This window comes from Euprymna scolopes, chromosome 33, assembly GCF_053919585.1.
Source record: "Euprymna scolopes isolate OS-2025 chromosome 33, ASM5391958v1, whole genome shotgun sequence".
Taxonomy (NCBI): Eukaryota; Metazoa; Mollusca; class Cephalopoda; order Sepiida; family Sepiolidae; genus Euprymna; species Euprymna scolopes.
The window spans coordinates 79,959,698-79,972,818 of record NC_136514.1 but is presented as its reverse complement, the minus strand read 5'-3'; the positions used below and the strand labels follow the sequence as shown (position 1 = coordinate 79,972,818).

Sequence of the window (13,121 nt, the reverse complement as noted above, 5' to 3'; positions counted from 1 at the left end):
CAAGAACGGCCAAAACGTTGTGATGATAACAACCAAGATGAGGAAGTCAGTCCGATAATCTCAATCAATGAAAACACCTCATCTCAAAAATACAGACAATTACCAAAGAAAATATCTCTTAGTTGGTTTGACTCTGGCTAGGGTTCTGTGCCTTCTTCCCTTGGCCAAGCATCTAACAATTGCACGTCTGCCATTCATATGCAACAACAAAACATGCTGTGCAGCGCATATTTACAACACATTTACGCCCTCGTCAATAAGAGAATTGGCAACAAACCATGAGCAGGCAGCAGAACATTGCAAGCCATCAAAATATGCTGGTCTTTACGGTAGATTTTTGTTCCACCTGATCACTATGGAGATAAGCGGAGCAACAGCCCCAACCTCCATCCCTTAACCCTAGCTCCAGTGCACGCATGCCACTTCCTAAACCAATTTGATTTGTTAATGACGCTCCACGCCAGAGAACATCATAAACTGACTGGCTTCACGAGAGACTCTCAATCATCAATATTCATGAGAAATGTCTTGAGTCTGCTCTTAGACTTGATAAGACATTCGATGAAGCTTTCTAACATTTTGTGTATTAGTTTTGAAAAGAAGGCATTTTACTATCATTTGTTTTTATTTCTTAAATAAATGTATTAATAAAAAAAAGTAAAACAGAAAAATAGTTTTCAAAAAAATTAGCAATTTTAGCTTACATAATAACTAAAAAGCACATATATTAGCACAAGAGATAATTTATTTTTAAAAACTGTCAAAAACTTAGGTCAATTAAAACTACGGGTTATTTCCCTTCTGTTTACATCACACATGACAAAACAAACATGACGAAATAATTTTTTCATTGAATCATGAAAATGTGTTTTATGTAATACGAGCAGGCAACCTGGCATTGCGCCACCACCGAATCAAAAATGCCTGAACCAATAGCTATTACGTTACGCATGCATATTCATAATGCTGTAGTTCAACCTTCACCTGGCAAACTCCATTTTTTTAAATTTTCATACTTTTGCACCAATTTTCCCCGGCTAAATATAGAGTTTTGCATGGGTTCGAATACCCTATATATGAAGTTTCATGTCTGTAGACCAAACACTGACAGAGGAGTTTGGTAGGCAAAATTTTTTAAACAAATATATATACGCCTACATAAATACATATAGAAAGAGTTTTATGTTTACTATAACCTTTTTACACAGATATTTTGCAAGTATAAATCATATAGAATATCTGCATGAGTATAATTACACGTAAGTTAACTAAAGAGGATCATCTATAAATATAAAAGCGAAAATGTATGTATGTATGCATGTTCACTTTTTGTGTATGTCTGTAAAAGGCTTTTTTCCGAGAAGCAGTTGGCTCACAACTTCTTAAAACTTTTTATATCACATATAAACCATAATATCTATGAGTTAACAACAGAGGTCACCTGTCTATTTAATTTGCTCGACTTCGGAAAGATAAATATTCAACATTTTTCGCTCGCCGCATGTGGATTAGGCTTTTTCGTATAATAAAAGCGACACTAATTCTGGCAGTATTTTACCGGTCGAGATCACCGGAAATGTCCGAAAACAATCAGATTTGATCAATGTGGAAATATTTTCCTTATATCAGACAATTGCTATTCAATTTGGACACTCCCCTTTTTATGGGGAGCTGCCCCCCCCCAACATCTTGAGATATTAAAAATAAAAAATGCGTTCCTGCAGTAAATGAAATATGACCCCGCAGTCAAAGTTGACCTCATTAAAACGAGCACCTGCCAATTCTAAATAGTTAAATAAATTCAAACGTGTTTCCGCTAGTATTTCATGGTAGCCCAATAGTTAACGTCGCATGTTTTTTTTTTCACATTTTAATTTGCAACTTTGTCTCAAGGGTTCGGGTTCGATCCTCATACTTATCTACCAAAACTTTTTTTTTTATTTTACCCCCCCCCCCGCTAGTCCTATAAGAAAATCAAAAAAACTAATAAAGAATTAATTAAAATGAATATTTAAAAGAATATGTAAATTAGCTAGATCTTTTGCAGATGAATGCAATTTCATGACTCATTTATGACAACGTTGTATTTTCTTTTTAAATGAATAGAAAAAATGGTTTTTAATAAGAATATCAATAAACAAAAAACAAAAAAAAAAAATTTGTAGGAGTATAAATTCCAGAAATATTTAACTAATTGTGACATGACAATTAGATAACATTGCTTATTTTTGAAATTGATAAAAAACAGTAAGTAGTTATCATTGTTTTTTAATGAAACTCATTTTCTCAGCTGTCGGATTTCGCTAGAATAACAAAGAAGAACCTATGAATCTAATATTCCCTTGACACTTTCGTCTTTGGAGGAAGCCAGTTCAGCTGGCCTAGAGTGAATGCTGTTTGTCATGTCATGTTATGCTCAACTCAACACTTAGGATATGCTCTATAAATCTGGCTCCTAATCACAATATCCCATTTACATCTAAGTGGTAAATGACTTGTTTTCATAGTTATTGTTTCACCACGTTTCAGCCAACTCATCCTCTGACCTTCTTCAGGTGATTAACTATAACGGGATAGGAATGCTGAGTCTCTTAACTGTATCCTCAGCAATCACTGCCATTGGAGCCTATGACGAAGTGGATAGAGGCGTTGAATCTCTACGGTTTCAATCCTACCCAAAGCAGGCCAAAACGTGCTCAGACGACAACAACAACTATGGAAGGCTGTAATTACTGAGGATACAGTTAAGAGACTCTGCATTCCTATCATGTCATAGCTAATTACCTGAAAAAGGCCAAAGAAATAGTTGGCCGAAACGTGGTGAAACAACAACCATGAAGATGAGGATAAGAGTTCGCAAATAAAAAAATTAATAAATAAATAAATATGCAAATTACTCATCTCAAAGGATTCCGATAAAAAAATTAAAATTAAAAAAATAATATATGAAAAGAATAATTTATTGATTTGATTAAATGTACAATTTTATTTAACTATAATTAAACATTACTGCATGATTCGAGGTTTCTGCATTTTTGAGAGGCGGATTAATAATTTGTATCATTTGAATCATTGTTTTTATCTTGGATGTCATTCTCAAAAAGTTTCAGCCAATGTAAACTCAGACTTTCTTCAGGTGCACCTTATCAAACTTGGGAATCTCTCTGTACAGTTCTGGAATCTTTTTTTTTTTTTTTTTTTTTACATAGGCATCACCACATTATCAAGGCCAAGAGGCCACTCAAGGATAAGGGTTAAAGAGTGTACAGTAGAAATTGGACAATATAGTAATCATTAGTAATGAAAATTTGGTAAATTTGATAACTTATATGGAACGGCTCATCAAGAACTTATTTACGTTAGACTTGAAGACAGCCATATTGTAGTCAGCCGGAAAGCAGGAAAACGGAAGACAATTCCACAGGCGTGCAGTTCTAAGAAAGAAGCTTTGTTCATATCTGTATGGATTTTCAAATGGAACCCTTTATTTAATTCCACAAAGACTTGTAACATAACGAATTACAATAGAAAAATGCGAGCATGAAAAGTAATATGGTTAAGCTTAAACATGGAAAAGTAAAGGACAAGATATTCTAGTAAAAAATATAATAAATTTAGAACTTAAAATATTACAGTATTAAGAATTGATTATATAATGTTATAAATTGAATTTAAAAAAAATTCTTAATGTTGCAATATTTTAAGTTATAAATTTATCATATTTACTAGGATATCTTGTCCTTTTCTTTTCCAGTTTTAACAACTAGTCCTTTACTTTTCCATGTTTAAGCTTAACCATATTACTTTTCATGCTCGCATTTTTCTATCGTAATCCATGATTTTTCCAGGCTTCCAATAAATTCACTTGTTCTTTGTTTAATTTCAGTCTTATTTTTTTTATACCCCCATAAACACATATGTAATAACAATGTATGGCACTAGTCTGCTTTCAACAAAATCCCCCTAATTATCTCCCTTTCATGCTTTCATTAGTGAATTAGTAGCAACAGTAGTCACTGAAGCGATATGGTTGCCATGGAAACCAGTCATGAAAAAACGACGCTCACCTCCTTATATTTTTTTACGATTTTGAACACCAGAAAATTCATCATAACTTTTGTTTTACTAAAATTGAAAATTTTTTTTCACAATATAACTAAGAAGGTGATCTATAAACTGTAATAATTGTTTGAAATTTGGTCGAAAAATGAATGAGCAGAGAAGCTTTAAAGCCGTTCTAAATGACTAAAACTGCCACCTAACCATATGTTCAAACACTACGGTGTTTGCATGATAAATTGCTAAGAATAATTGGTTCCAAGTGACAGTCTTCTGGGGAGTTGAAGGTTCAATCCAAAGTGCGGGCGATACTAAGAACATAATTACAAATTACTTAAGACCTCTACCCAATCATGGTTGACGGAACAAGAGGAAGCAACCTCCATGGATTAAATAAAAGTTTATGTTTAAAATTCTATAAAGATATTTGAGTTCAACAATTATCTAAAAAAAGTTGGAGGTTACATCAGCTGAAATGTTGTGAAAATAACATTTAAGATTAGAACAGTATTAATCCGAATAATTAAAACGATTAAACGCCTTCTTCTATTAGCTATCAAAAGAGTATAGGGCAAGTATTTAACAAGTAAACAAAATGTTACTTACCACTTGTAATTCCAGACATGTCAGCACACAAATACAACCCAGAATTCTACAAATAAAAAATTAAACCAATATAAGATACTATGGTATTTTCATGGTCATACATACATACATTATCACCCATCATCCCTTTTTAATAGATGGGTAACCTGATCACCTAAGATATGATGCAAAAGAAATGTAATTTTTAAAATTTATCTGATGATGTGGGGTCTGCACCCATCCCGGATATCTATAGAATGGAAATACGTCACAAAATCCTAAAAGAGTTTTGGAGATAGGTCTTCATAACTACATATATTCTGACAGTACATTGAGAAGAATATTTAAATAATTATATTTCAGTTTGAACAAAGGTTGTACATTTATATTGAGGGGTTCTATGTTCATGCCAGAACTCCACATCATCATCATCATAATAATAATAATAATAATAATAATAATAATAATTAGGCTGTTCAATAAGAATTTCATGTGATGCATTTTGTAAATTTTTACCTTGTTTCCACCTTAATATTTTTCTTTAAAATGTCTACCTTTTAAGGTTTTTGGGTATGCTGAAAACGAATATCGCATTTAAATTTTCCGCAAATAAGTAGCTTTCCGGATATTTAGCAATGTCGTTTCTTATGTTATTGCTGGTGGCCATCTTGGTATGTGCATTTGTGCATAGTTTCTCGGGGTTACGTTTGTGCGCTTGCGCATACCAAGATGGCCACCAGGGATAACATAACAAATGACATTGCTTAATATCCGGAAAACTACTTACTTGCAGAAAATTTAAATGCGATATTGCGATATCCGTTTTCAGCATACTCTAAAACCTATAAAAGTAATCATTTTAAATGTTAAGGTGGAAACAAGGTAAAAAATTACTTTTTTATTTCTTTGTTTACATAATTGAATTTTCAGTAAAACAACAGAATAGAAATGACAAAAATTACCATCAACTGATGAATATATAATTGTTGCTTATCAGGATTTCTGGTATCCGGGTACTGTGAAAGTTACAGCGAGGATTCACATAGAGTACAATTTATGGTTACATCTCAGAAAATAGGGGTATAATTTGGGCCAGATAGAGAGGATTTACAAAATTGAAAATTGGACTGGTCCCAAAATGCATAAGTTCTGATCGACTATGGAAATTTCCATCTTTTACAGAAATCTAAAATATATATGAAAAATTTTCTTTGATTTATTTCTGAGATTAATTCATATCTACTCATTTTTTTTTCTTTGAGGGGAGTAGTAAATACCAGCCATGAAAGCTCTTTAGGCATTCAATGGCTGCACCCCAAATTAAGCTCTCCTTTGGTGAGGAGGCAGGAAAATGCCTATTCTCAATAAAGCTATATTTAAATACCACTATAATACTTAGTTTTGTTTATGAATAGACACCTACTGTGTGATACCATGTGCCAGTTTAAAAAAAAATTGAAATTTGTACATTTTAATTTATAATTCATGGCTTATGGTAAAGAGATAAATCAAATTTGACTGCATAATCAGAAAGAGTAGACAATTTTATATAAGTCTGCCAAGTTTCATGAGAATAGCTTGAAAAATAAATAAATGGTGGCAAAATTAACAAATTTCTTGAAATGTTGAAGTCTGTAATTTAGCCCACTTTTTCTAAAGAAAAATGTCCACAGAAAAGCATAAATTTTGGCATTAAAATTCTCATAACTTTTGAACTACTGATGGCATTTGCATAATTCAAACAGTTTTAAGCATCTTTTACAAAGCTCTTTTCATGCAAGTTGTTAAAATAACAATTATCTGAAAAGAAAAAATCAGCTTGTAATGCTATCAAAAGAGAAGATTAGTAAAACCTTGATCACTAATGTTCTTTGCAGTGCTGTTAGAGACAGTTGTGTCATTTCTTACTTTTAAAATTTTTTTTACTTTTTGTTCTAGCTGATAGGACATCCTACCGGATACTAGACATTCACCCATTATCTCACACATTCCAACTGAGAGATCTTTTTGAGATTCTAGCCATCGCTTTAAGTGCAATTGTTTATATCTCTCTTACACTTGATTCACAGGGTATATATGCCAGGTAGCTTTTGAAATTCCTTTTCATGAGTTCAGTTGTTCCTGTGATTTACTGGAATGATGGAGATCTTCCTAGGATTCCAGTTTCTTTTTATTTTGTACATAAGACCTTTCTATTTGATTATCTTTTCCATCTCAGTTTTGTTTAACTCAGAATCATTAAGGGACACTAACTTTTACTAAGGTTGCTTCTTTCGCCTTCTTGTCCCATATCCTTGTGTCAAGTTTAATAGGTCTATTTTTAAAGTACGTAAATAGACATTACACACCACCTACGCTTCGAAGATTGGTATGAAGATAAATGTGAATAAGATAAAATTACTGATGGCAGGTCTCAGCTGCTTGTCCTCAAGTACGAAAACCCTTAAAGAGGTCAATCAATTTAAATATTTTGGCCCCATCATCACTACAATAAGTCAATGAAAAAAAGACATCTTCAATTCTATCAACTTTGATTGTGGCTCTGGTCTCGAAAAGAAATAAGGTTGAACACCAGTCAGGATCTACCAAGTCCTCATCCACATCATTCTCCTTTATGGCTGTGAGACTTGGCCTATACGGGCAAATGGCCTATGCAAATTGAAGGTATTTGATCATCACTGCCTATGCCACATCATCTGTATCCACTGGTAACAGTTAATCTCCAACAGTACAGTACATGCTCGCTGCAAAATCCACTTTCTTCAAAAATCTCTCCTTGTCAGACGCCTTCATTTGTTCGGTCATGCCCTTTGATGATATCCAGATGATTTCATCTGTGACATTATTGACTCAGCACTACGAACAGGCTGGAAGAAACATCACAGTAACCAACTAAAAACCTGTCTCAGAAGAGTGAAGCAGGATTTTGAACTGATTCTGAGCCTTCACCATTACAGGGTTCATCACTGAAACCGCGAATGACTTGTACTCAAAACAAGTCTTGGGTCGCCGTGCTTGGTCAGCCTAGTGTTCAGGACGTGATGAGCTTGTTGGAAAGAGCTGGCCTGACCAAGCCAGGGTGAATGACCATGACCATCATTTGAAATAAATTTAACCAACCATAAATGGTGATTTTTGTTAGCTTTTAGAGAAATCTTATGTGCACTCTTACATAATTGTGGGAAACCAAAAAAATGGTACTTTTCCGCATTTTTTTAGGTTGTCACTACTTGTTCAATGCGCAGGACAATTTCAATTTTTTGTAGATTTTGAACAAAAACTGATGAAGGAAATTTAATCATACCAAGTGCCTTCAGTAAGTTTCCAGACTTTTTTTCGTACAGGCACTTTTATTGATAGTACACACATGAAACTCTAGTCGCCTTTAAAGTAATTTCGTCCAACTGCAATGCACTTGTACCATTCACACAACTTCTGGAAGGTTTCATAGAAGTCTTGTGTGAACATGTCAATGACATTCGTTACAGCCTCTTTCATCTCCTCAATTGTCTAATAACAACAGCCTCTAAGGTTTTCTTTGAACTTAAGGAATAACCAAGTCACAGGGAACAATTTCTGTATATCTATATAGAAGGTGAGAAACTATCTTTATACCCATCATGGTCAAATAGTCTGTGGCAAGGATGGGACAAACTTCACGCAAATCTTCTGCATCTTCAGTTCCTCACAAATAATTGTGTTTTCAGTTCCCACACTGATATCAAACTGTGCGCTTATTATCTCTATAGACACACTAAAGTCCTTATCCATGAAATTCTTTATTTGGCCAATCAATTCTGGTGTTCTGACTTCCTTATTCCTCCCACACCTTTCATCATCCTTTGCATACTCCCTGCTTTCCTTGAATCTCTTATGCCACTCAAAAACTGATGTTTGATTAATGCAAGATGGTCCAAAAACATTTTAAAGCATCCCATATATTTCTGTGGCATTTTTCCTAGTTTAATACAGAATTGTTGTCACTACTTATTCCATACAAATGACAATTTAAACTTTTTTTGTAGATTTTGAACAAAAACTGATAACAGAAATTTTATATATATGTAAAAAAAAAAGAAAAAAAAAAGACATTTTGGAACAAAAATGGTGTTGAGTCGGTTTTCTGCGATGGGGATAGTACTCTTGCAGAATTTAACTCAGATCCTCATGATTTTCCGTCATGGTTTGGGCTCGACTGGCAGCCACCAGATTAAGCCGAGCAAAGTAACAGATGCAGACGAATTTCAAAACAGGGACATTCCATGCCAAATCATCCAGTAAAAGATTGAAATTTCACCAGCCCCTTCAGAATTTTTTTATCCTTTTGACCCTTGTAAGATATATATACGTTATGATCAACTGCCAAATTTCACATCCAGCAATCAATGGGAACCCTGTTTTTGAGCCCAGCCAAAATAAGGCCCAGCGCTGAAAAAGGACTGTTGCAACGCGTCGTGACAGGACTACCCATCATTACAAAATTATAAATATTTTGAAAAGTATTTAGTTTCTGGCCTAGAAAATTGCACCTAGTAGGGGTTTTTTGCAAAGGAATCTGAAAATCAACCATAGAAAGCCAGGGGAGGTCATCTTGTGGGACTTTTTTGCCCATTTATATGCCGAAACAGTTTCCACGGGAACCTCCAAAAGGGCATAACTTTAGGGGTTAAGAAAAGACAACTCTAAGGTCAGAGGTGATATCTGTTTTAATATTTAGACAGCCAAAAGATAGAACGTTTAGAATATATATACGTTCATACTTGATATTTTATTACTGAACATTGAAATTTAACGCCGAAAGTTTAACGCCCAATTTTCATCTAATGTTGATAAATATAAGAAAATTTTATGGCTGCCTGGGTGTAATTTAGAGGTATATACATGTTTATCTTATGATTTTATGTTTCAGTGACTAAATTCTCTTACTCTTAGACAAAATTTCAATATCTTTTTTCTTCATTTTTATGACTGAATTTGAATGCTCGATTGGACTTGAACAAGCAATTTATGCAAAACCTTGTCCAAAAGACACCAAACAAGTCGACACTATATCTGGAAAAATTAATTTAATTGGAATATAGAATAAATTTTGGGAGGGGGGGGGGTACTTTTTGTAAGTCATATCGATAATTTTTTTAAATTTTACAATATTTTGAAGTCATGAAAATCAGTGGAAATTTATGAAAACCCAAAAAGTATTCAAATATTCAACAACGTTTCATTTTGACTTCCAGACTTTCTGAAAATGATTGGCTTGAAGAAAAACATAGAAGTCATGATGTGAAAATATGAAATAAAAAGAATGTTTTTGGTTCATTTTCGAATATATATAGTTTTTGTCAGAAATTTTACCATAGCATGAATATTTGTTTCAATTTTAGCTGCATATGAAAATGGATGAAATTGCCAAAGTGGCAGTTTCACAAAAGCAAATCTTCGCAGCAATCTTCGAATATAGCTTGCAATTTCCATTAACTAAATTCCCAGATTATGATTCATGTATAAAAAAAAAAAATGCACACAAGAATTCAATGGGGCCCAGTCAAGGGCTATGGAGCCTAAAACACTAGAAAAGGGATATTTTCTTAATCTTGATATTTTTGTGTAGTAGACTCATTATTCTTCCAAAACATTCAAATTGCTAGCACAAACATTAATTCCACTTTCTATTTCCACAAATCAGTGATCTGGGACCACTGTGTGGTGGATTGGGGGTTCCTGGGTTAATGAGTATAACGCTGACTGTGTACCCAAGTTTGATGAAAATGCATTATACAGAAAAAGAACGGTTTTGCCCATGTATTTAAAGTTAATGAGTGAACATACTTTTGACTTGACGTCTTTGCTTTAATAGATTAAGTGTCATTATTTTTGTTAAGTATCTTACAATAAATACTACTAACCCTAATAATTTTTGTTCTCTTTAGATTATGATTTAGAGATGGCAAGTTTACCAAAAAAGGTTAGAAGCGATGTTGACACATGGTATCTTGGAAAAAGTCTGAAAGATGAATGTCAACAGAAAACTGCTGTAGAACTGAAATCATTCGCAGAACTGTCTGAAGAGGAACAAACTGTCTATCGTTGGAGAGCTGGTTTTGAATAGAACTGTGATCTGGGTAGTATATACAAGTACCACGAGAGAAAATATAGCGATGGTTTGTTCAAGAAAAGAAGTGCATCGACTCGTTCAAATTCCATACTAAGAAGAAGCCTGATGGGACACACAAGATATTACTCGCTATGGCTGCAAGGCTAAAATCCATGAAATTCAGAATCAATGACGAAGCTGTTGTTCCCGAATGGAAGATCTGTAAGAACTGTCATAAACGAGTGAAGAAGCATCTGACTGGAGACCAGGATTCAACTTGGAAGACGAGAGTGCAGAGTGTGAACCTAACGTGCTTAAATCAGTCAGAGCAACAAGATCTCCTAAATGATACTCCTGGAATGATCGGGATATCCCCATTGAAATCCCATGCCCTACCAAAGTCCAACAAAGTGAAAGATGCCTGCGAGAAAGTCAACAGAAGTTTTGAGAAGCAAAAGGAAATGGTGAAGGAGCTGTTTGAATTACCGGACAGCTCTCGGCTGGATATGATACCAAGGCAAAAGCAAGAAACTTTGATTGTCTCATGTTTCTTCTGAAAGAGAAGGTAGATAAGAGTACACACACACACACAAGAGAAGATACAAATCCTTACAATGGCTCCACTAGATTGGTCCAGAAAAGAAGTTGCCAGTTTCTTTGGGGTAAGTGAATACCTAGTTCGAGAAGCTCGGAAGTTGGCTGCAGAAAAAGGCACTGCCTGAATCAAAAATTGGTGCAGTCTATCACGAGAAATTGAAGACTCGGTAAAACTATTCTAATTGTGCAATGAGCAGTTTTTTATGTGAGCATGTTACTGCCAAATTTGAGGAGTTTGAGATTACGGCTTCTTTGGTATTTTTTGGAAAGTGTTTCACATAACTTCAATCATAAAAATGAAGAAAAAAAATATTGAAATTTTGTCTAAGAGTAAGAGAATTTAATCACTGAAACATAAAATCATAAGATGAACACGTATATACCTCTAAATGACACCCAGGCAGCCATAAAACTTTCTTATATTTATCAACATTAGACGAAAATTGGGCATTTTCAACTAAGATTTTTTTTAAATTGTTAAACTTTCGGCGTTAAATTTCAATGTTAAGTAATAAAATACCAAGTATGAACGTATATATATTCTGAACGTTCTATCTTTTGGCTTTCTAAATATTAAAACAGATATCACCTCTGACCTTAGAGTTGTCTTTTCTTAACCCCTAGAGTTATGCTCTTTTGAGGGTTCCCGCAGAAACTGTTTCGGCATATGAATGGACAAAAAGTCCCACAAGATGAACTCTCCTGGCTTTCTAAGGTTGATTTTCAGATTCCTTTGCAAAAAAAAAAACTCTACTAGGTGCAATTTTCTAGGCCAGAAACTAAATACTTTTCAAAAAATTTATAATTTTGTAATGATGGTTAGTCTCCTCATGACACCTTGCGACAGTCCCTTATAGGACTATTTTGGCTGGGTTCGAAAACAGGGTTCCCATTGATTGCTGGATCTGAAATTTGGCGGTTCATCATAACTTATGTATAGCTTACAGGGTTCAAAAGGATAAAAAAATTCTGAGTGGGGGTAGTGAAGTGGCCTGGATGATTTGGCATTGAATGTCCCAACAAACAAACCGGAAAAAAATAGAAATGCAATAAATAAAAATTTTTTAAAAATCTACTATAAATTTACTATGTGTATATATATATATATATATATATATATATATATATATATATATATATTTTTTTTTTTTTTTTTCAAGAAAAGTTGTATTTTGTGTTGTTTATTTACTTTTATTACTTTTTTGCAATTTTTTCATCAACAAAATTTTTTTTTTTCAAGAGAAGATTAATGCATTTTTTTAAGTAAAAGTACAGGTCTTTTTTTGTTTTTGTTTTTTTTTTCAAGAAAACTTACATTTTTGTTTTTTTTTTAAAAAGAAAATTTGAAGAATATTTGAAGAACGCTCAGCTTAATCCGGTGATTGCCGGTCAAGCCCAAGCCACAATTGACGGAAAATACCAGGAGCATCATTAATTCAAACAAGAATTAATTAAGTGATTTTGAGACAATCGAAAGAACAACGAAAGAAGGAAGTAAGGAAAGAACAGAATAACAAAATGTATTAACAAAATAAGAAAATAGTGGAAAAGGGGGAATAATGGAATAAGAGAATAATGAAAGATGGAGATAAGGAAAGAATAAGGGAATAATAAAAGGTTAACAGAAACAATAGAATAAGAAAACAGAATGATAGAACAACAAAAAAAAAGGAATTACAGAAGGAAAAAGAAACATCAAAAGAAAGGAAAAAGAAACAATGGAAGGAAAGAACAAAGGAACAACAGAATAAGGAAATAATGAGGAGTGAGAATAGCAGAAATTCGTTCT

At 33.5% G+C, this 13,121-nt stretch overlaps 1 protein-coding gene across 1 annotated transcript in view; it reads right to left on the bottom strand.

Annotated features, from left to right (window-relative positions):
* Positions 1 to 13,121, bottom strand: part of LOC145258320 (DNA topoisomerase 2-binding protein 1-like) — a 178,246-nt gene that overhangs the window by 141,416 nt on the left and 23,709 nt on the right. Inside the window, exon 4 of the mRNA XM_080116401.1 lies at positions 4,666 to 4,711. Coding sequence (XP_079972527.1) covers positions 4,666 to 4,711 — 46 coding nt within the window. The remainder of the gene's footprint in view (positions 1 to 4,665; positions 4,712 to 13,121) is intronic.